The sequence below is a fragment of the Aquila chrysaetos genome, chromosome 7, assembly GCF_900496995.4.
Source record: "Aquila chrysaetos chrysaetos chromosome 7, bAquChr1.4, whole genome shotgun sequence".
NCBI classification, from domain to species: domain Eukaryota; kingdom Metazoa; phylum Chordata; class Aves; order Accipitriformes; family Accipitridae; genus Aquila; species Aquila chrysaetos.
In genome coordinates, this window is record NC_044010.1 from 37,497,741 (window position 1) to 37,517,710 (window position 19,970).

General features: G+C 45.2%; 1 protein-coding gene across 1 annotated transcript in view; it reads right to left on the reverse strand.

Annotated features, from left to right (window-relative positions):
- Positions 1–6,694: 6,694 nt before the first annotated feature.
- The window catches only part of LOC115343904 (amine oxidase [flavin-containing] A-like), a 39,754-nt gene continuing 26,478 nt past the window's right edge, over positions 6,695–19,970 (reverse strand). Inside the window, exons 6-15 of the mRNA XM_030020480.2 lie at positions 19,259–19,400; positions 17,289–17,438; positions 16,027–16,186; positions 14,633–14,729; positions 13,055–13,108; positions 12,064–12,121; positions 11,551–11,648; positions 10,067–10,178; positions 8,529–8,591; positions 6,695–8,041 (exon numbers count right to left, since the gene is read on the reverse strand). Coding sequence (XP_029876340.1) covers positions 7,886–8,041; positions 8,529–8,591; positions 10,067–10,178; positions 11,551–11,648; positions 12,064–12,121; positions 13,055–13,108; positions 14,633–14,729; positions 16,027–16,186; positions 17,289–17,438; positions 19,259–19,400 — 1,090 coding nt within the window. The 3' untranslated portion in view covers positions 6,695–7,885. The remainder of the gene's footprint in view (positions 8,042–8,528; positions 8,592–10,066; positions 10,179–11,550; positions 11,649–12,063; positions 12,122–13,054; positions 13,109–14,632; positions 14,730–16,026; positions 16,187–17,288; positions 17,439–19,258; positions 19,401–19,970) is intronic.

A 19,970-nucleotide genomic window follows, 5' to 3' on the forward strand; every position in this document is an offset into this window, starting at 1 on the left:
GGGAGAAGGGGGCTCCTCGCCTGGTGGTTCAACCGATGCAGGACTGGAGGAGTCCTACAGACGTGTCCTCCTCGCACTTTCCATGTAGGAGGATACCCAAATTGATGGGGTTTCTACCTTCAGTATCTCAGTTACGAGTTTCAAATAGATGGGATTAACTCGTCATATCTAATGCGTGTATTTCACTTGTTCTGCGAAGACATTAATAGCAAGGTTAGATGTTTTCAAAATGGACGTGAGATTTGCCCACCTAGAGAGCAATTCAGGAGCCGAAACGCAGTTGCCTTCTGCCTTTCAGACGTCTGAGGGCACCTTATCCAGCCTCCAGCTGCTGCTCCGAAAGGCAGCAGCTCTTCCAGAGGCCGTGAGTCCTAAACCAGCCCTGCGCAGGTGGCACAGACGCTCTTTGGATACCGAACTAGGCAGCTTCTACCTCCCACCAACTACTGATAGCAATTAAGTACTTAAATGCCTCCTTGGGGTATTTAGCTTTGGAGAAATGCAAACAGGGATAATGCAGGCCCTGTGAATCTAATGTGATGCAAATTAATAAACTGCATGTTAATAGGTAGCTGCACGTCCTTTATGCAGGCAGGCTATACAATGATTTTGTTGGCCATTGGAAAGACAAGCAAAGGCCTGATATTCTAGTCAGTTAGAATATTAGTGGTGTTTCCTAGAAAAGCCTTCAGTTAGCACCTGAGTGCCAAGTTAAGCTGTAAAAAAAATACACCTTAGTAAAAGGGTTTGTAAGCTGATTTTAGTTTGCATGATTTTACAGTCAGTAGCAATAAGCTATTCTGAAGCTTGGCTAGAAAAAAATCAAAAATTAATTTTAAATAGCTGTGATAAGCTGTGAAACACACACTAAGGGTTTTGTCCACTGGGTCTTTACCCAGTGCCATGCTGGCTCATCCCTGTTTTCCATTCTTCCCGGCCTTGCTGAAAGAGGCAAACAAAGTTGTTTTAAGTTTTTATGTCCATCGTAGGTCAAAGACAGTCTCACTCTGTGTTTTGACAGAATGTGAGAGATATCTTTTCTAATTTAGGAGTAAAGGGTTATTGGCTTTCACCCAGGGTTGGTTTTTGCGATGTGCACGGGGAATTTTCTGTTAACAATGTTTACAATCCCTCCTTAGTGGAATGGCCCTAACAAAATAATCAATATCCATCCAGCTCCATTTACTCTGGCATCTACAGGCTCTGTAGGCTCCCTCCCCCCATCCCCCCAACTTCGAGGGGGGAAAAAAAGCCTCATCCAAATCTAAGCGATCCGTTCATCTGACCTACAGCAGAAAGGGTCTGAGCAAATACAGACCAGCCTCGCCTGCCCAATGGCATAATGTCATTGAACACCAGCAGTAACTCTGAGGGAATCTCATCGAGTGCCACTTCCCTGCGGCACCAGAGACTTATTGAAGCAGCGCTCGAGGAAGCGGTACCCAGCACAAACACCAGCCTTTGGCTGATTGGGTTTGTCAAATGACTCGGTTCGCTCCTGCACCGCCGTCTAATGGGATTCAACACTGCACTCAAATATGCTCTGATGCTTAGATGGGAAGGAGGGGAGAAAAGGAAGCGTATTAATAATGCACTGAGGCATCCTTGTTAGCTCTCAGGCTGTTCACTCCCAATTTGCATATGCTCCAAGTTGTAAGAAAACACTTTGCACAGCAGTGTTGCATTTAGCAGAAATTACATTATAATTTCAGATGTGAAAACTTCTATTCCAGGTCTGAGGCAGTGATTTGTCCCATCAGCCTGTACAGTCATTATCTTAAACAATTGAAATGCATGCTTGCACTTAATCAAAATCAAGGGGAGACATTACTCTAGCCTCCACTTGCCAATTCAACTCAGAGTGGAACAAGAATATTAAACTAAATTAGAAACTATGTTATTTCCCAATAATTTCTTCATGAGCTGGAGTTTGGCCAGAGTGCTTTTTCAGAGGTTGCATATTTAGAGCCAACTCCTCTATCTATCTCTGTAAAGCCAACTGCCGCCAAAGCAGCCCCCTTCTCCGAGGAAGGGAGTGCTCAGGTGCACTTAGGATCTGTGCTCACACTTTTCTTCCAGCTCCTTCGTGCTGCCAAGCAGAAGAATCGACTTCAGCTGCCCTTCAGAGGAATTCTTGCAGTGCTGGCAGAGGGGTAGTGCAGCAGCCATCTCCTTGCCCTGATTTCTGCCAGGGACTGGCTAGAGCCGGGAAGCAGAGGCTGCAGGGATGGAGCCTGCCTTTCCCTGCTTCCTCCAGTGTGGCATATTGGAGCTTGGAGATGGGTGAGAACTGGGGCTTGAAGCTGGGGACTTGCATCCCTTTCCCTTAGTGTGTTTCCATTCCAGAATTTGATATTTTGGCTACCTGACAGAGCACCGGTGCAGAAATACCTTTGCTGCAAATCAAAGTGTTAAGCTTCTACCACATTTTTGTCTGGGACGTGATAAAATATTGCTATTATGTAGCCAGAAGATGGCAGCCTTTATTTCAGCCTGGAGCCCTGCTGTGCCGTGCTGTGGGCCGCCAGCCGAGCTTCAGCACAGCTGTCTGCAGCTGGTGTCTCCTAACAGTAGTGTCCGTCATCGTCCGTCCCCCCTCGAATGTGATTCGGCCAGACCTGGATTTAACCAACGTTTGGATGAAAATGATGGTGCTCAACTATAATCCAAGGAGTTTTCAAGTGAATGGTCTGACCGTGAAAGTCCAAATGCCAGCACAAGCAGTAATTATGGCCTTTGCTTCATTTTCAACCCCATCGCGAGTGGAAGCTCTCTTCATGTACTGTGAGTGGCAGCAGGGCTCACCGTTACATTTCATAGAGAAAGAGTAACAGTGGGAAGTCAGAGATGGCAAAGGACGTCTGTCTTACAGCGTCTTGTGCTTGGTACAGTCATAGGCAGTGCAAACTCCCACCCCTGTCTGATCCGTTCATGGTTATAGGCGGGGGCACAGCACATCTCCTGGGACCCCTGGAAGAGGAGACAGGCAGCTCGGAGGCATTGCTGTCCTCCCTCCTCGGGCTCCCAGCAAGCTCCCAGCACCGCTCTGCTAAAGCTTTCCTTTCCTCTCATAAGTAATGCACTCTCACTTGGGAAACTTTTTTCCCCGTTCCTTCTATGTGTCCTGGGTTATTCTGTCTCTGCTGCTTAAGATGAGGAAAAAAAAAAAAAAGAAAAAACCAAAGAGAGCAAGAAACAGGGAACAGAAACTGGGAAGCCAAGCTCTACAAAAGAACAACAGGAATTGCAACCAGAGCCCCAAACATTGATTGCCCAAGGGCAGGAGCTGAGTGGGAAAAGAAGAAGTTAACTTCACTAATAAAGAGCACATTTAATTTCCCCTTCTGGATTTTCACCAAGATGAAATTTGCTTTCTCTGCGTGTGTGTGGACCACAACTGTTGCAGGGAATATTTACAAAGCAAAATTGTTTGCTTCCAACTGCTCCATGGAAGAGAAACAGCTCAAAAGGAAAAGAAGAGAATGGACTAAAATCATGTTTCCACAGAAGAGGACTCTGGATTTGTCCATTTTTTTATTTCTTGATGCTGCTGTCAGGAACTGGGAGCTAAGCTTGGTGCAGAGAACATAAGACAAGTGTCCAGCTTGTTCCCGGCGTGATTTCTGGCCGGGGAAAGCCCTTGCTGTCAGGCAGCAGAATCTGGTCAATGGCACGTGGGAACCGACTGGCGGGAAACCTGCATGTTATGGGCTGTCAGACTGCGCAACATTGGCACATCCCTCCGGGTGGTATTTTTATTCAAATATATAATGCTAATTTCTGCTGGTGGTTGGGGGTGTGTTTGATCCTGGGAAAAGAGATCAAGTGTGAAACCAGGGGCTGGATCAAACGTGGACTGGAAAGTATTGCTGGTGAACGACTATCGAAGAGACCAAACGCAGGCTGCAGCCGCTTGCTTGCCCAGCGTGGATTTTGAGGTTGGATGTACCTTTAGCACCCCAGGGGAATCTGGTCAGACCTCCCCCTTGCCCCACGCGAGGAACACGGCTGGAGGGACGCTGCCGGACCTAGGGGAGGTTCGCGTCCACTGCACCAAAGCATGCAGCCCCTGCGACCCAGCGCTTCATCCTCGTGATGGTGGCCCCTTCTGAGACCTCTCACGTGGTGGGTTTCCAACCGGAGGGGTTTGGGTTGTCAGTTCCTACGCTGGGCATTTTGGAGGTTGCATGACGGTCAGATGACGAGGAAGGAAAGCCTCGCTGGGTTGATGGTGCAAAAAAGCCAGCCGGCGGCTCTTCTCCTGCACCTCCTGCTCATCCAGCTCTTGGTGGCCCAGCAGCCTGTCCTGTTCCAAGGTCCCCGTCCGTCCCCATGGGGCTGGCTGATGGCAGCCAGGGAGGGGGCAGCCGTGCTGCCCCGCACGGGCAGGAGCTACAGCCGAGGGGAGTGGGGCAGAAGGGAGGTGGGAAGCACGAGAGTCTCACAGGAGTGTTTTTCCATCACCGGTACCCATTTCTGTAGCTCTCAAAGGTGTTGAAAGGCTAGTTATGTGACATGCTGTGAGGGGCTTGGGCACAGCTGAAGTGGTATCTGTAAGCAAACCCAGCAATTTAATTTAAAAAAGAGGCAGGTTGTCTCACATGCATCATCTCCGCTTGCTTATTTGACTGCCTGACCTATCTGCTCTGTGGTGCTGCTTATTTCACTGCTAGCATGGAGTATTAGTCTATTTTTTTTTTCCTCTCTTTCCCCTCTGCTGCTCCTTCTGCCAGCGCTTGCTCTTGTCTTTGCTTTATTTCCAAGCAGCAAACAGCAGCCTTTTCACCTGAGGCTTTCCCATTTCCCAGGTGTGTCAATGCAATTCAGTTCCCACCCTGGTGCTGATGGACTCTGCGCGGACCTTGGCCTCTCCCGTCTCACCCCTTACTTTGAGAGGAAAAAGCATCTCCCACCTCTGCCAAGGGAATGCAGGGCTCTTCCTCCCAAAACTGGGGCACTGAGCACCCCCGGTTAGGGAAGGTCGCCAAAGGCTTTCCCACTCCACGGTCCGGGTGAGGACTCCGCTCGGTCCCCAGCAGAAAGAGGTGTTTCCACAGTGCTTCAGCCTCACGGTTTTAACAATGGCAGCAGCTCGCTTGGAGAGTTGTCAGCAGTGATAAACTCAGTCCCATTCTGTTTCAAAATTGGTTTAAGAAAGATGCCTGGTTGTTTAATATTTAAGCTAAATGTTTAATGTTTAAACAGGGAAATTGTTCTGATTGTCAGAAAGGGCATTAAAGCAGGATGGAAACTGGTCTATAATCTCTGATAAACGCTGCCCTTTCTCTGCAGCAGCGTGGTGCCTGGGAGCTGCAGGAGTTTCAGAAATGCCAATTTTAATCAACCTCTTTCATTTCATTTACTGCTTACCACTCCCACAGCAGTGAGATGTGCTTTTTCCCTGTGAAGTGGCGAACATTGTACCTGGCCCCGTTTAACAGTTTGAGACTAGTTCAGCTGAATTGAACTTGCACTTCAAAACCCAAATTGCAACAGAAATGTGCATGGATAAGGTGAAAAGCAAAGCTGGACGGTGTCGGCTCACGGGTGTATTCCGGATGATTTGGGATCTCTTTTGCATGTGCACACAAAAGCTGTGAAATTCAGATGTCAAGTTTAAAGTCAGCACAAAAATGAATAGCTGTAATTGCCACAAATACACGTATGGATGAATTTTTTTGAACAGATATGGACAGTGTTTTTCAGGCGGTGGAAATATCCCCCGGGGTGAAGCGTGTAACGGTGCAGAACCGTTTCATGCCACAAAAGGCTTGTCAGGAGCAAGCCTGTGCTCCCTCCCCGAGCCCTCGGGCGGGCACTGTGGCTGTGCCAGGCTGCATGCACGGGGTAGTCCTAGCGCACAGGAACCCCTGCTCGGTAATGGCTGGAGCTGCGGAGAACATAGTCAGCAGGGAGCCCTCGAGCCAAACAGCAATTCACGTTAGTCACTTTTCCCCCCTGCAAAGGCTCCTAAGGTGGATGCTAAGCTGACCTGTCAAATGACCTGTCAAAAATCCTTTAAACAAGCATTTAATACTATGGTTTATCGTGTTCAAAATCCAACATTGCTGCTTCCTACTGAGACTATTCTCTCGTTCCACTGATGGTAATTTGGAGTGCATGTGTAAGCTCAAGGTAGACAGGCAAGTTGAAGCTGAAAGCTGAAAATGTAGATAGTCTTCTTATAAATAATCTGTTCAGGCTTTTTTCCCCCAGAGAAACTGGTAGGCGCTGGCTGATCCTCACACAGAATGGCGGCGAACAATGAACAAAGTAACTCAGGAGACACGTACTGCCTGTACAGCCTTTTCTGTGCAGTGGTTAACACCGGCACCGTGAGCACCTGCTCACATCTGATGACAAGGGGCCGCCTGAAGCACCCCATCCCTCTAGAAATGGCTTCTGGTTTGGAGCCCACCAGCACCTAGGCTGAGATTGGCCTGCGCTTACGGTGTCTGCAAGGCTTTTGTACAAAAAAGCGAGAGGACATATGAATATGGTTGAAGCAGAGGCCAGAAGCGAAGTCATCTTGGGTAGGTAGGTATTTCTGTTGGCATACACATAAGGACCATATCGAGCAGAGTAAGGGTTTGGTGGCTGCTGCATGTGATGTGCCTAGTGATTTAACATGCTAAAGAAACACCATCTTCCACAAACTCACAAAAAACGACGCGAGAAAGAATCTGAAGAAAAGTTTATAGAAGAGCTCCTTTTATCAAGGTTCCAGGACTATTGAAAGGCACATTTCACCCATGATGAACGACAGCTGAGTTCATGGACACGTACAATGCTCACATTTCATGGCAAAAAGACCCCATAATGATGGTACGTTGTGAAACATATATTCCAGACTTCAGTTAAACACTAAAGTGATTATTTTAAGTGTATCATGTACATAATAAGAGCGGAACAGGCAGATGCATCCAATTACTGTAATTTACAAGGCAGTAATTCAAGCCCCAATTTATTTCTCCTTATTGGAGGAAGGCGGTACAGATAACGAGCAAAACGAGGGGCAGCGAATTGACAGGGAGCCAGGAAGCTGCTGCCATTTGGGAAATAACAGCTAGCACCTGCTGCAAGTCGGAGGGGCTTTAACTTCGCTAATTCATTTCACCCTGCTTTAACAGCAAACGTCTGGGCTGGATGGGATGCTCTTGGGCCAGGAAGTAACCGAGAGCCGCGCCATGGCCGTGCCGCACCAACGCAGGCACCCTGCAGAACAGATAAGCGCAGATGTTTGCTCAGTAGCGGGCAGAATAAAGTCCACTCGCGCTTCCTCTCTCGCCGCTTAGTGAGCTGCTTCATGCTAATTACCTCTTTTCATCCAGCTCGTGGTTAAGTTTCATGTTGCGATGATTAATAATTAATCAAATGCATTTGAAAATTAATTTGGCAATTCTACATCTGATTGGCATGCTAATCTCTTCTGTGCAGTGGGGATGTTATGGGAATAACCTCAGATATTCTGAGCTGCTAACTGAGATGAATACATAAGGGCATTTATTATCTCCAGTGGTAAAAAATAAAGCAGCAAGTGGAAACGAATGCATTCTCCAAGGCCTCTTTGCCTTTTGGGAAAGGTGTGATCTGCATTTTGCCTCCGCTGTATTAGGAATATACCATCGATATTATCATGTCCAATCAAAACAAATGGACAAGGAAAAGGCAAATTTGAAAAACGCCCCCACAGTTGATTTATTTCTGTTTAGCTGGTAGCAACTGCTATAGATTTGATGCGTGAATTATGGTACTGAAAAGAAAAATCACAAGAACAACTATTGACCTTTCCAGCTGTCCATGCCACTTCTCTCCAAAAGTAACACTCATCTGGTAAAAGGGAAGAAGAGGGAGTATGCAGCTTCCACTGGAAGTGTGGTCCCCACTACTTTTGAATTAGTAGTCCCTTTTTATAGGCAAACAGCCCCGCAGCAGCCACAGAGGTGAAACACACGGTAGAGCTAAGCAGGCACAGCAGTCCCGGCACGGACGGCAGGTTCCTCTCCCAGAAGCTGGTGGTGAATGGTCGGGCTGGGACATCCTGGGGGAGAGAGGAGATGGTACCACCGCAAGGTAGTGGTACCGCGTGAGCGGGGAGGTGACAAACATCCCCCACTAGTCTGGGGAGATCACAGGTTTTTCCCGAGGACCAGACTGGGGGGGAAGGAGGGTCACGGCTGTGAAATGCGTATTTTCTGTCATCCCAAACAGCCACAGGACAGTGAAGGCGGAGTTACTTGTGACTGGAAGGAGGTTATATTTGGCTTAAAATTATGGCCTAGGACTGGGCAGAACCAAGCTGATTTCCTGCATTTTGTAGTCCCCTACACTCCGAGGTCTTGGCCATTCACCCCTCAGACAGGGGTGACAATATTCCTTGGACAGGTCAAAAAAATGAATACCATCAGCATGTGAGGTAACCAAAACCTTGCCCGGGGGCAGGTCCCATAGGAATCGCCAAAGCAGGGACCACAGCCTGACTGAGGGGTGCGCGCCTGACCAGGTGACAACGAGAAAGTCTGGCTTACCTTCGACTCTGGCTCTGGCATCCAAATTTCATTCTCTGAGATCCTCCCCATACTGTGCAATATCTAGAAGAAAAAATTGTTTGTACCACGTGAGAAAAATTAAAACCCACACTACGTTCAGTTTTAGAAAAGCAGAGCAAGTCAGAGCAAGGTGACATCGATAAAAGGCTTTATGACTACCTGAAAGTGCTTTGAACCAGAAAATGTATAGTGATTTCTCTGTTTATGACAGCAAAGAGAGAAGAAGGAGGCAGTTTTGGTAGTTTGTGTAAATATATGACAGCTGGTCATCAAATGGTCGTGTGCCTACCCAGTGTTTTAAGGATAAAAGGACAGTTTCACAGAGTCATTTGTAAAAAGTAGGACTTCACTCAGAAATCCACACAAACTACAGCTTCTCCAGATGTTTATTTTAAATTTTTTTCTGAGTACAAGTAAAAATGCTTTTTCACATGATAGTTTGAGAAACAGCAAAGTGAGGTTACCACCACACACTCGGGACGCAAAGCCTGTTAGGAAAGATGCCGCTTGGATCACAAACTAGAAAGAGGAGAGATACAACTCTGGGGCTTTCAAAGCATAGAATTACGAAGTTATCTCTTGGCTAATCAGGCAGTACAAAGCTCATCAAGGATTTTTCTTGAGAATAAACTGATTATAACAATCACGGCGGTTCTTGGGGCAAATGAATGTCTCCAGAAGAGACACCTAACCATCTTTGTAACTACTCCTCACAGGCATGGAGAAAAGAAAAGAGAAATTAGGTGACTTGAAACAAAGCAAGTAATGAGGATTATAAGGCAAATATGATGTTCTGTCAAATGGAAGCAAAGGGCTGATCTTCCCTTAAATAACAGCTCCATGGCTCTGCTATACAGCTGTTGTAACTGTAATGTACACCCTTTAATGGGTTTTTTCCCTCCCTCCAGACTGTTGTAAAGGGATTTCACTGTGACTGGGAATCCAGCCCAATGCGTGTCATTCTGAGGAGATTTAGACATTATCAGAGCCGCCCATTATGAATTCATAAAGCCAAGCTAACCGTACTTTCTCGTAAAAGGAGAAGCAGAAGGGATAGATCAAAAAAGAGAACAATGCTCAGATTTCCAGATTGCTGCATAGGAAATAGCTGTGAGCATTTGTAATGACTTAAATTACTTTTAAAACATACAGTGATTAATTTGTTAGAAATTGTGGTAGTATATCTAAGGGCAGCATCAGATTGGAGGTTATTTTCCTCTAGACATTAGGTATACAGCATGAGCTTCGTTTTAAGTCTCCAGTGCAGCAACACACTGTTTAATGTTCTGATTTGTGTGAGATTCTTGGCTTCACTTTATTCAATAATAAACTAAGTAAAGTTGTTTTTTTTTAAAAAAAGGCTTTGGTTCACATCCTTTTCTGGGATTCTTCCCCACCAATTCTAGGAGCCTCTGCACAACTACAGGGTGTGATGCACGAAATCAGACCCTCCAAGCTGTACTTAATCCTTTTTAACCTTTTAACAGAGATGTTGAAAGCAAACCAACAGTCTGTACCTCTCTGGCTGCTCTCTCTCCTGCCTGTACAGCCCCCTCCATGTATCCACTCCATTGGGTAGCTGTCTCCGTGCCAGCAAAGTAGATTCTGTCAATGGGCTGGCGAATGATCCTTCAAAACAAATGGAGAATGTCAGATGACAAGTAACAGGAAGGCGATGATCCTTCTAAAAGCAATTTATGGGCTTTGATGGAGCGCTCAACTTCAGTTCTCCAGAATTCCTGCAGACCTGGGCTGGGGAGCATGGTGCAATAAGCTGTCCCCGCACGACCACCTACTTGCTTCTGTACACAAAAATGAAGATCTGAGAGAGAGAAAATGTAAGGCATAAATCAGCGTGCCCAGCTTCTGTGCAAAATAATACGAGCCTTATTTTAGTGCTGGAATAAGGGATAATCCTAACAGCCTCCAGCAATGCAGTGCAGCTGATGATAGATTTATGTTATCCTGCCATTACAATGGGATATGAATGATGTTTTTGCGGTGGCGGGTCACTAATACCAGCTTCTGTTTGGAGGCTGGAGTTGCTGCCTGCAAGTCCTGCCAAAAGGGGATGGCAGCTGAAGGCCTTAGCATTCAGGGAGTTGCATTCACCCCGCAGGGTCACATAAGCCGGGCCCTCCAGCCGTGCAAAGCTGCACAAGCATCCCGGTCAACCCAGTCATAGGTAATGAGCTCCCTTTCCCATAGAGAGATGTGCTTGCTCTAAGGGCTCCCATCTAACCCCCGATTAGGTTTTCCCTGTCTGCCTGACACCATCTCACCCATCACTACCCAAGAGTTCAGGTATATTACGACAGAAGAGTCTGTGCACGAGATGACTTCTTCTCACACGTATCTTGGCACAGAGGCAGGGTGTAACTCTGTGATGGACGTGCTAAGGAGCTCATGCTGCGATGTGCTACGTGGTTTGTCTGGTCTTTGAGTATGGATACAAGATTTGTCTGGCTGTTCCTATTACATGCTGAACTGTGCCTTCCACACACTTTTCAGTGATATACCTAGTATTCATCACTATTATCTATGGGAGAAGCGAATGAGTTTTCATGTAAGGGTTTTGTGTCTTCCCCTCGCGATGTGACTCAATGGGCTTCACCAGAACCTGACGCTCCACCTACACAGTCAGTGGAGACTCTTCATCTGTCCAAGATGTGTGCCCTCAAGGTCTCAGAAAGCATTAAAGGGATCTATTGCAAATACTGTGTAGCAGCAACTACTGTAAGTAACCAACTTAGTGGGGAAAGGTTTTGTGGCTCTAGCGGGTGCCTTTATCACTGTGTTTGGTTTCCTTGAAAGTCACAAGAGAAACTCTGCTCTTACTGAAGTCAATAGCAAGATCCTTCTTAGCTGGGGAGCAGGGGAATGGAAAGAGGGTTGGAGTTCCCCTAATATGCTACATATGCCATAAGTTTGTTCCATAAGGTATATCATTGTACACAAGCTAAGAAATGTAAATTAAAAAGCAAAGCATTCTCTGGTTTACCTTCCATAAGAATACATTATGCCTGGTGGGAAGTAGGCTGTGTAACAACCCCCTGAATATTGCTCCGTGCTCCAGTTCTTTTCTTCATAATGCACAGGCTGTAAGTATTAGCAAACATTAGAGAGTGAAACAGTGGCAGAGAAACTGGAAATAAAAAACAAATTTCCTTTGAAGAGGGAAAAAACAGGCTAAGGATACATGTCATCTGGCTAACACTATCCATCTGCACAAAACAAATCTTTGCACTTTTACAGAAGCACTAGCCTCCCATGGGGAAATGACAGGACAAATAAAACCATGCGCTGCCTCCTCTTTTCTTGTAAAGAGTGAGACTGGCAGCTCTTCTCTTCCTGTACTAGATGCTGCTGCCCTCCCCTTGGGAGCACAGATTGCATGGCACAATGTGCAATTTTAGGTACACATTTTAGGTACCAGGAATTTTGGCTTCATCCTCCAGAACAAAGGAGCAACATTACTGTACAACAGGGGTGAAAACAGGCATTCATTTCTTACATGTAAAGCCTCTTCCATCCCCATTGCCTTGGCATATGCCTCACAGATCTTCTTCTTCCTATATGAAAATAAAATCAGAGTCAGAAAAAAAAAAAAAGGTGGAAAAAAACCTCTCAGCTATTGCTCTTCTTATAAAAAAAATCACATTTATTGCAATACATTGGAAAGAAAGTTGGGTTTGGCTTTGTTTTTAAGTCTGATTTCAAGTTCTTATCTTAACATACATATTTCAAATGCTGAAGCCTAAATGTGACATCCAAAATGGACCCCGGGAACGGGAAATGAAGGTTGATTTTGGCAATGAGCTCTGAAAAAATAAATCTTTGTACAGTTATTTTAGGATGCAGAGCCAATTCATTCTCATGTTCACTGGTGTAAGACCAGAAGAGAAGCAATATAAATCAATGAAATCCCTACAGATTTACTATAGCTGAGAACAAAATATGATCTGGAGAATACTACTCACGTTCCTAAGCAGAACTCCTCTTTCACTTGCATGTGTACCAAAAATCACATTTAGAAAGTACTGTTTGTTCATTTCACAGACTAATGGAGAAACTATACTGTTGTAAACACAGGGGATTAAAAATTTTGTTACCCAGTCTAAATGGGAAGGACACCCAAAACTATGCATGTCAGCACTTCCTATATCCCTGGGGTGAAGCATCATTCAGTGGGGATGCAGTCTGGAAATGTCTTCGGAAAAATCTTCCCAGTTCACATAGAGACACAGAGCTGATAAGTCATAACACGGAAGAGTGGGCAGGACTTGGAAACTCAGAAATATCCATAACTGGATGGATATTATCATTAGTGTCTCGGCCTGTTTATGCTAAAAGCTCAATTTTTGCCCCAATTTCCAGTATTGGTAGTTGCACTGAGCATGTGTATCCATGCATATGCACACACATACCCACACATATATTCTTGTGGGGAAGCATCCCAGAGAATCAATTTATTTCTGAAATAGTTGCAGTTTCTGAACTCTTACCTCTCTTCCTTACTGAGATGGGCCAGTTTAACAGCCTTTCTGGTAAGGATGAAACTGAAAAGAAAAATAGAGCATATAAGTATCACGCAGTGTCAGCACCCCAGCTGATTTGCAAGCTCTTGCTTGCAATGACTCTAAAAAAAGATGGGCAAAGCACTTTACCAGTATGTAATAGGCTTGGCATTTTTTCATCATACCTCATCACTTAATAATTACAGGTCACACGGGTGAAAAGGCCTGTGCCTGGTACCCTGGGGAGTTAAGTGAAAGGGAGAGCATGCATTCCCGGGGGGGAGGTGCAGAGGACTGCCTGGCAGCTACCAGATGAGAAAGTTGCGGATTGCAAGCGTATTTTCAAAGCTGCCAGCACTGGCCTCATTTTGCTCTGTGGGAATGAACTCTCCATCCCCACTGACTCAGGAGAGCAAAATTATACCCAAAGCGGGCAGAGAGATGACAGTGTCCAGCAAACTAGCGTGCGCTGCCTACCCTCTTATACCTAGGTCTTACCCAAAAGGACTGAGACCCCACGTTTTCTTGAGCTTTTGAAGTCTCGCAGACAGCTGGCCATACCACTGCCCATGTCATTTGGTGTTAGTAAGTGAGGGGAGCCTGCTGCTCTGACAAGCACTGCCCAGTGTCATGGACCAGTCCTGTAAGAACTGGGACCAATATTTATTCAGCTTGAAGGAAATAGATTTGGTGATTAGTTCATCTGACCTTAGTGGAGATACTCGGGGGATGACGTATGTTCCTGCACTCTTTTAGAAAGTTGCACAAACCCACAAGGAGAAAGCAGGAAAATGTTTGCCACATGGGGTTTGGAGGAGGCTTATTGCTCTCAGGTCATGGAAGTTTTTAAGCCTTGAACATGCCCATAAATATGTACAGTTCAGTAGAAGTGGCAAGCTTTCCTTGCCAGATACTTAAGGAGTAGTTGCCTGACATTTATATTGCCCTTTTTTTGGCAGTCTCACCTCAGATTACAGTGGAAACATTTGTAAAGATTGTTTGTTCATATTGGCTTAACCTATTTTAAAAGTCAGTCAGTGCTGTTACATATTTTCCCATCTGTTTGTCCAAACTACAACTTTTCTACTTGGCAGTTTCTTCCGAATCCCGATTTCTTCACTGCACAGCTGCTGCCCTGCTGAACCACCAGCTGATATTCATTGTCCTGCCTCAGCTCAACAGGGAGAGGAGGCAAATGAGGATTTCTTGGACAACTACATTTTCATTTTGGCTGAGGCACTAAATACAAGGCCCAACATAAGCCGAATACAGGCTTGCAAAGCTAGGTAAGAAAGTGATTTATTTCTAAATCTACTCTACAGCAAAAAAACATTAACTGAATGGTTAAAATTAACTACAGCTAAATTCAGCAACTCCTTTCCAACCATCTGCTTTGTATTAGGCTATTTGTAGCAGGGGCTTGTCAGAAGTGCCTTCCTCCATCTATGAAGACTGTAGGAGTGGGCACCACTGATGTAACCTGGCCATTTCCCCTCTTCCTCCTCCTTCCACTCCCTCATACAAAAAGAAATACACAGCTATAAGTATGGGCTAGAAGCTTTTAACCCCATAATGGCAGGGAAAGATCCATCAGGTTTTGTGTCATCTATGGTTATTCCAATTGGAGACTCTTCATCCTCAATGATGAAGGAACCGCAATAACCTAAGGGGGGGAAAGAAAACAAAACGATTGTCAGAGAAACTTGTTCATGATCATTGTTTCTGATAGTAATGAGCAAGGAAAATTATCCATAAAAAGAATTGTACAGTAATTTCTTTGTCACCAATAATACCTACGTGTCTGAAGTGTTTTTGTAATAGTCTCTCTCCTCTCTTCCTTCTGACTCTGTGAAATTTAGTACACAGACTTATAAAAGTCATATTTAAATTCCATTTTTACTTAGCAAGGAATTTCTGTGGATTGTTGCAAGTCCCTTTGGCTTTCTATATTGGGGGCAATAAAGATTAAAAATAAACGGATCTAGCAAGAACTGTGATGGTTCATTCCATGAGTAACTTTGGCCAAAACAACAGCAGCAACAAAACCCAGTGTAATTATATCTGGTCACTGCGGGCTCAAATTTATACCCTGTATTGATTTTCCTGACAATAAGACTGTCAGGAATGGTGTCCCATAACAGTAATGCAGCAGAAACACGGGCCATCTAATCTAACATCATATCAGTATGTGTTTCAGATGAACACGCAAAAAATCCCATATAGATAACAATGTATAAACCTGCCTACATTTCTTTCTAAGCCCAATGGCCGGTTTATGCTCTGAAACATGCAAGATTATATTATTTTGATTAAGAAATATTCTTGGCCAGTGCAACTCTCAGCATCATTACATAGGAAGTGAAAACTAATCTGTTCATACAAATAGTTCTGGAAATGGTATCAGTTAAAGCTGAGAAACACATGATGTTGCAGCACATGGAAAAAATATCTTGAGTTAAACAAAAGGCTAACCTACTTTTTCCAGTCCTCTGAGGTATCAGGTCTGTAGAACAGAGGATTAAGAACAGGGAAAGGTCTTGCTTACACCTTAAGCTCTCCTTGTCATTTGCTGTCAATTCTCTTTGGCTGCCCTAACACTGTCCCTGGCAGGGAGAAGCAGGGACCTGCTGCTGCAGGGTCACTGCTTCTGTGCATTGCAGGTTTCATCAATGCTTCCCAGGGAAACCTTGCTTGTTCTCTCAGTCATCCCTCCTCAGCTAGCAGCAATGAGATTCAGGATCCTATTTGGGTCTGGACTCATCTTTGGGACAAGGCATGCACTCAAGCTTGGAGGAAGAGCTCTCCTTTCTAAGGGGCTTTACCTTTCACTTTTCTGTGTGTTTGGTTTTGGAGTTTTGCATATTTACCACCCCCTGCCTTGGATTTATTCCCTGATAGACAGCAGAGCTTCAAAATTCATGTAGCATGGGAGTCCCAAGTCCTTCACTTTCCCCACATACCTTTTCTCTCCCAGAAGGCTTCCCTGTAGTACACCATGCATTTTATGACACACCCCATAGGCAAACGCTGAATTAACTGGTTTCTCTTTGGCGGCAGTTCTGGTTTGTAATGAATCTTCGTTGTCAGGATTGGAGGGATAGCACTGATCACATACTTGCCCTGAAATGTAAAACGCAGTCAGTACAGACAAGGTGCTGCCTCTCACTGAGCTCGCCCCGCAGGACACGTTTCAAAGATGCACTTACTAGTTGTTAACAGCTTTCCCACACCTGACTCTGCTACTTGGCTTTCCCACACAGATATTTCCAGGTGACCAAAAAAAATCTGCCATTTCAGAAAAAGGAGTTGGGAAAAACATGTTGTTTTGTGGTTAGATAAGCAACACCGATGGTGATTTCAGCATTCCTGAACACGCTGCATGCCTCTCGCAGGTCCTGTGTCTGACTGGAGCGGTGAAGGACGCTCTGCTTCAGGGCTCAGGGTGACACTATATCACAATGGACGCTGCTGCTCTCAGGCATTCTCGTACTGGTGGGGCCGCTGCGTGCAGGAAGCCCATCTCCTCCGACTGGCCTGTCATTCAGCCAGCATGGAGGGAGAAGCCAGTGGTTTAACTCCGGGGTTTAAAAATCCCTAGGGAGGGAGAGAGTCTCTCCTCCATGACATCCTTAGACCGGCTTCAGTGCCAAACAGTCCCTTCCCTTTCTGCTAGCTTTCCCTAAATATCCTCCAAACACTGTCACTGGTGAGAAAGGGGTCTTGCAGACCGCAACAGTCCTGCACAGACCCCTGCGGCAGGCAGGGCTCTGCACACAGAAGGGAGCTGCCGCCCCGTGGGTGCCACTGAGGGTGATCACATACTGATGGAGCATTTCACAATACCACTGCAGAGAGGCTAAATCCAACTAAAGGCATTTGAAATGTCTTTTTTTGTTGTTCTGCAAACCACAAACTTAGATACGAAAAAGAACGTTATTTCTCCTTTCTTTGAAATGGTCTCAATGCAGAACTAAAATGTAAAAATATATAATCACAGAAAAAGTTGAGGCAGAAAAGGCAGAGTAATGACACAAACCAACTAGCAGAACACCAAGAAGAGACCCTGTCATAAATAAATCTGTAAAGCCGGTTTCACAAAGTGTCAGCGTAGTCCGAGAAATAGACACACAAATGAGTACTTCCTGATTACATCTGGCTAAGAGCTACAGCAGATGTATTCCCCCACTAAATGCATACTCCACTTTTATTCTGATCAAATTACCTCATATATCTCATGGTTTAGAGTCTCCACAATGACATTATCACCTGTCTGATCAATACGGACCACAGTTCTCTCCAGTTTAACTCTGCCTTTGAGGCGTTCCATTATTTTCTCCGATATCTGACCAGAACCCCCTTTAAACTTCCTCTCCTAAAAAACAAACAGAAAAGAAACACAAACAAAAAATCACCAGCATTAATCACAATGACATTGAATATGACTTCTGCTCATAATCAAGAAACTCCAGGCCAAATCTGAAAGTCCTAAGGGTGCATAAAGAGACCCAGACTTTCAGAAGAACGAAGGCATAAACCTGAGGCTCAGTGGGGATTGCTGCCTAACCCACTTTTGCAATGCCTTCCTCAATTAGCTGGCTTAAAAACTCCTGAAGCCTAGAGAACAAACACATATAATGCAGGTATTCTAGCTAGTATAAACACATCACTTCATTAAAAAGAGGTTTTGAGTATTTTACCCATCACTGTGCTACCAAAACCCTCGTGTGACAAAGACACCAACTCATGTCTGTACAGCAAAAACCTGCACCAGCCCGGAAGCAAAACAGATCTTTAACTGGGTCTGGCCTCAAATGCAGCAGGCAATGAGCTTTATCTGTCGCTGGGAAGACACAAAGACATTGCTGTCTGGAAAAAAGCACAATCTGTGGCACGTATTTCCTTGCGATGTCTGTGCAGAGGCTCAGGGGAAGCACTAACCCTCCTTTATCTACCAGCCACCAGTGTTATATCAAGCAGCTCACTTTTACATATAGGATGCTGGTACTAGCAGGGGGGAAAGGATCTACAGCGTCTTGTGCTGAAAGTCTGAAGTGGCTGCCTGAAGAAGTTTTGTAAGACTCGTCACGGCTGCTAAGTCAGAAACCCTTAGTGTTTTTGCTCAACTGATTTTGACTGGGGTGAGGGGAGAGGGAAGGATGGTAGAAACCAAGACAGCTTGCCCCATCCGGCCACAAAGAAAAAGAAGTGCTCCTCCCAGACTAGCTTTCCCCTCTCCACATGTCTTGTTTAGCTACAAGTATCCCGGGATTAATTTTAATTCTTGCTGCAATGCCTAGCAGTTGCTGACATGGGACAACAAAAGTGGCTGAGGGGCTCCTAAGGAAGAAGGCTCTTAGGTCTTGCCCCTACCTCGGGGCAGCATTAGCTCTACTTAGATCCTTCCTGACACATGGTTGTCTTTTCTTACCCCAATGGACAGATGTTGATGGAGACTTTGCATCTCTCCAGGCAACTTCTCTTAATGTCTCCCTATCCCGCCACACTTGGAAGGGTGTGGTACTCTCTCCACTTTTGCTTTTGGTAGCTTAAGTCTGAAATGCTACACACGCTTTCTGAGGCTGAGTTAACTGAGGTAGAAGGCCAGTAAAGGGTGCCGACATACCACATCCAAATTACTTTGACAGCTCCCTCTCCCCTTTTTCTGAAACTTCATCCAGAACAATCACAGGAAAACCATGCTGTTCTGCAGGCAGCCAGGCACCTGCCATGACCAAGGCGAGAAACAATCTGAAGTAGCTCATGAAACATGCTGCCATGTGAGCTGTCCCAAGAAGGAAGGGCCTTTTGCTATCTACTTCGAACTCTTGTCATCAGAGGCTTCAACATCAAAAACCCCTTATTTCACTCTGAAGTACACTTGAAGTACAAAAAAGTACTTCAAGTGGCCAAAAAGCAACAAAACGGCAACAAACGGACTATGCTGAAGTGAATGCAGGGAAAAAAAAATATTAAATTGTCCCAATTTATCCCAAAGCCTAGGTAATAAAATTCCTCATTGTACAGAGGTAGCCAAGAGGGCTGTTCCACCCCATGAGAAGGTGATTGTCTCCAGTGCTACATGCACTTGGTGTTTTGTCCTCTTTGTGTTAATTGCAGGGCTTTGATGGGTACCACACTCCACTTGCTCTTTATGGTTTCAAGAGAGGAGGAAGAATATGAGACATTTTGTACCTGGCCCCCATTGGTGATAGAGAAAATCCTGGCTGTGCCCCCACATTGCCTCACGTACCACAGGAACCAGAGCGCGGAGACTTCATGAGGCTCAGATGTAACGTTGACATTCACAAAGAAGGTGGCAAATTCTTTAGCAGCTCTGCGTGAGACACAGGAGCAGAAACAGGCAGTGAGTAAATGTGACTTCCTGACTGCTTTCAGGATTTTCTTTGTTATTCTCAATAAGGGCTGCTTTCCCAAAGTCAGAAAAGCCAAGATGATTTATATCTGTCTCATTTTTTAGTCTGTAGCGAGACTGTTTCAATGGGTTTATATCAGCACCTCTCTCCCTCCCAAAGCATTTACCCTTTCAGTTTGAAATCCCACTGATTTCACCTTAGTTATTTCTTTAAATAGTTTCCCAGCTGCTATTCCTTCCATCAGAACAAATATTTTTCTCAACAGGAGAATGCATTTGGTAACCAGCTAGTGAAACTCTTCTGCTTTTCTCATCCATGGGGAGCTCATCGGGCACATCATTTCCAAGGTCTGATGGGTCCCAAAGGACCCAACTAGCCACACAGCCAAGACATTCCCCATCTCCCATGTAACACTGCTGCACAGACCTTTTGTGAAACCAAGAATCAGACATGGTAAATAACCCGAGAAACCAAATTGGCAATCACTGCCATAAATACAAGGAGATGGTCAGCCGTCTACCACACTAGGT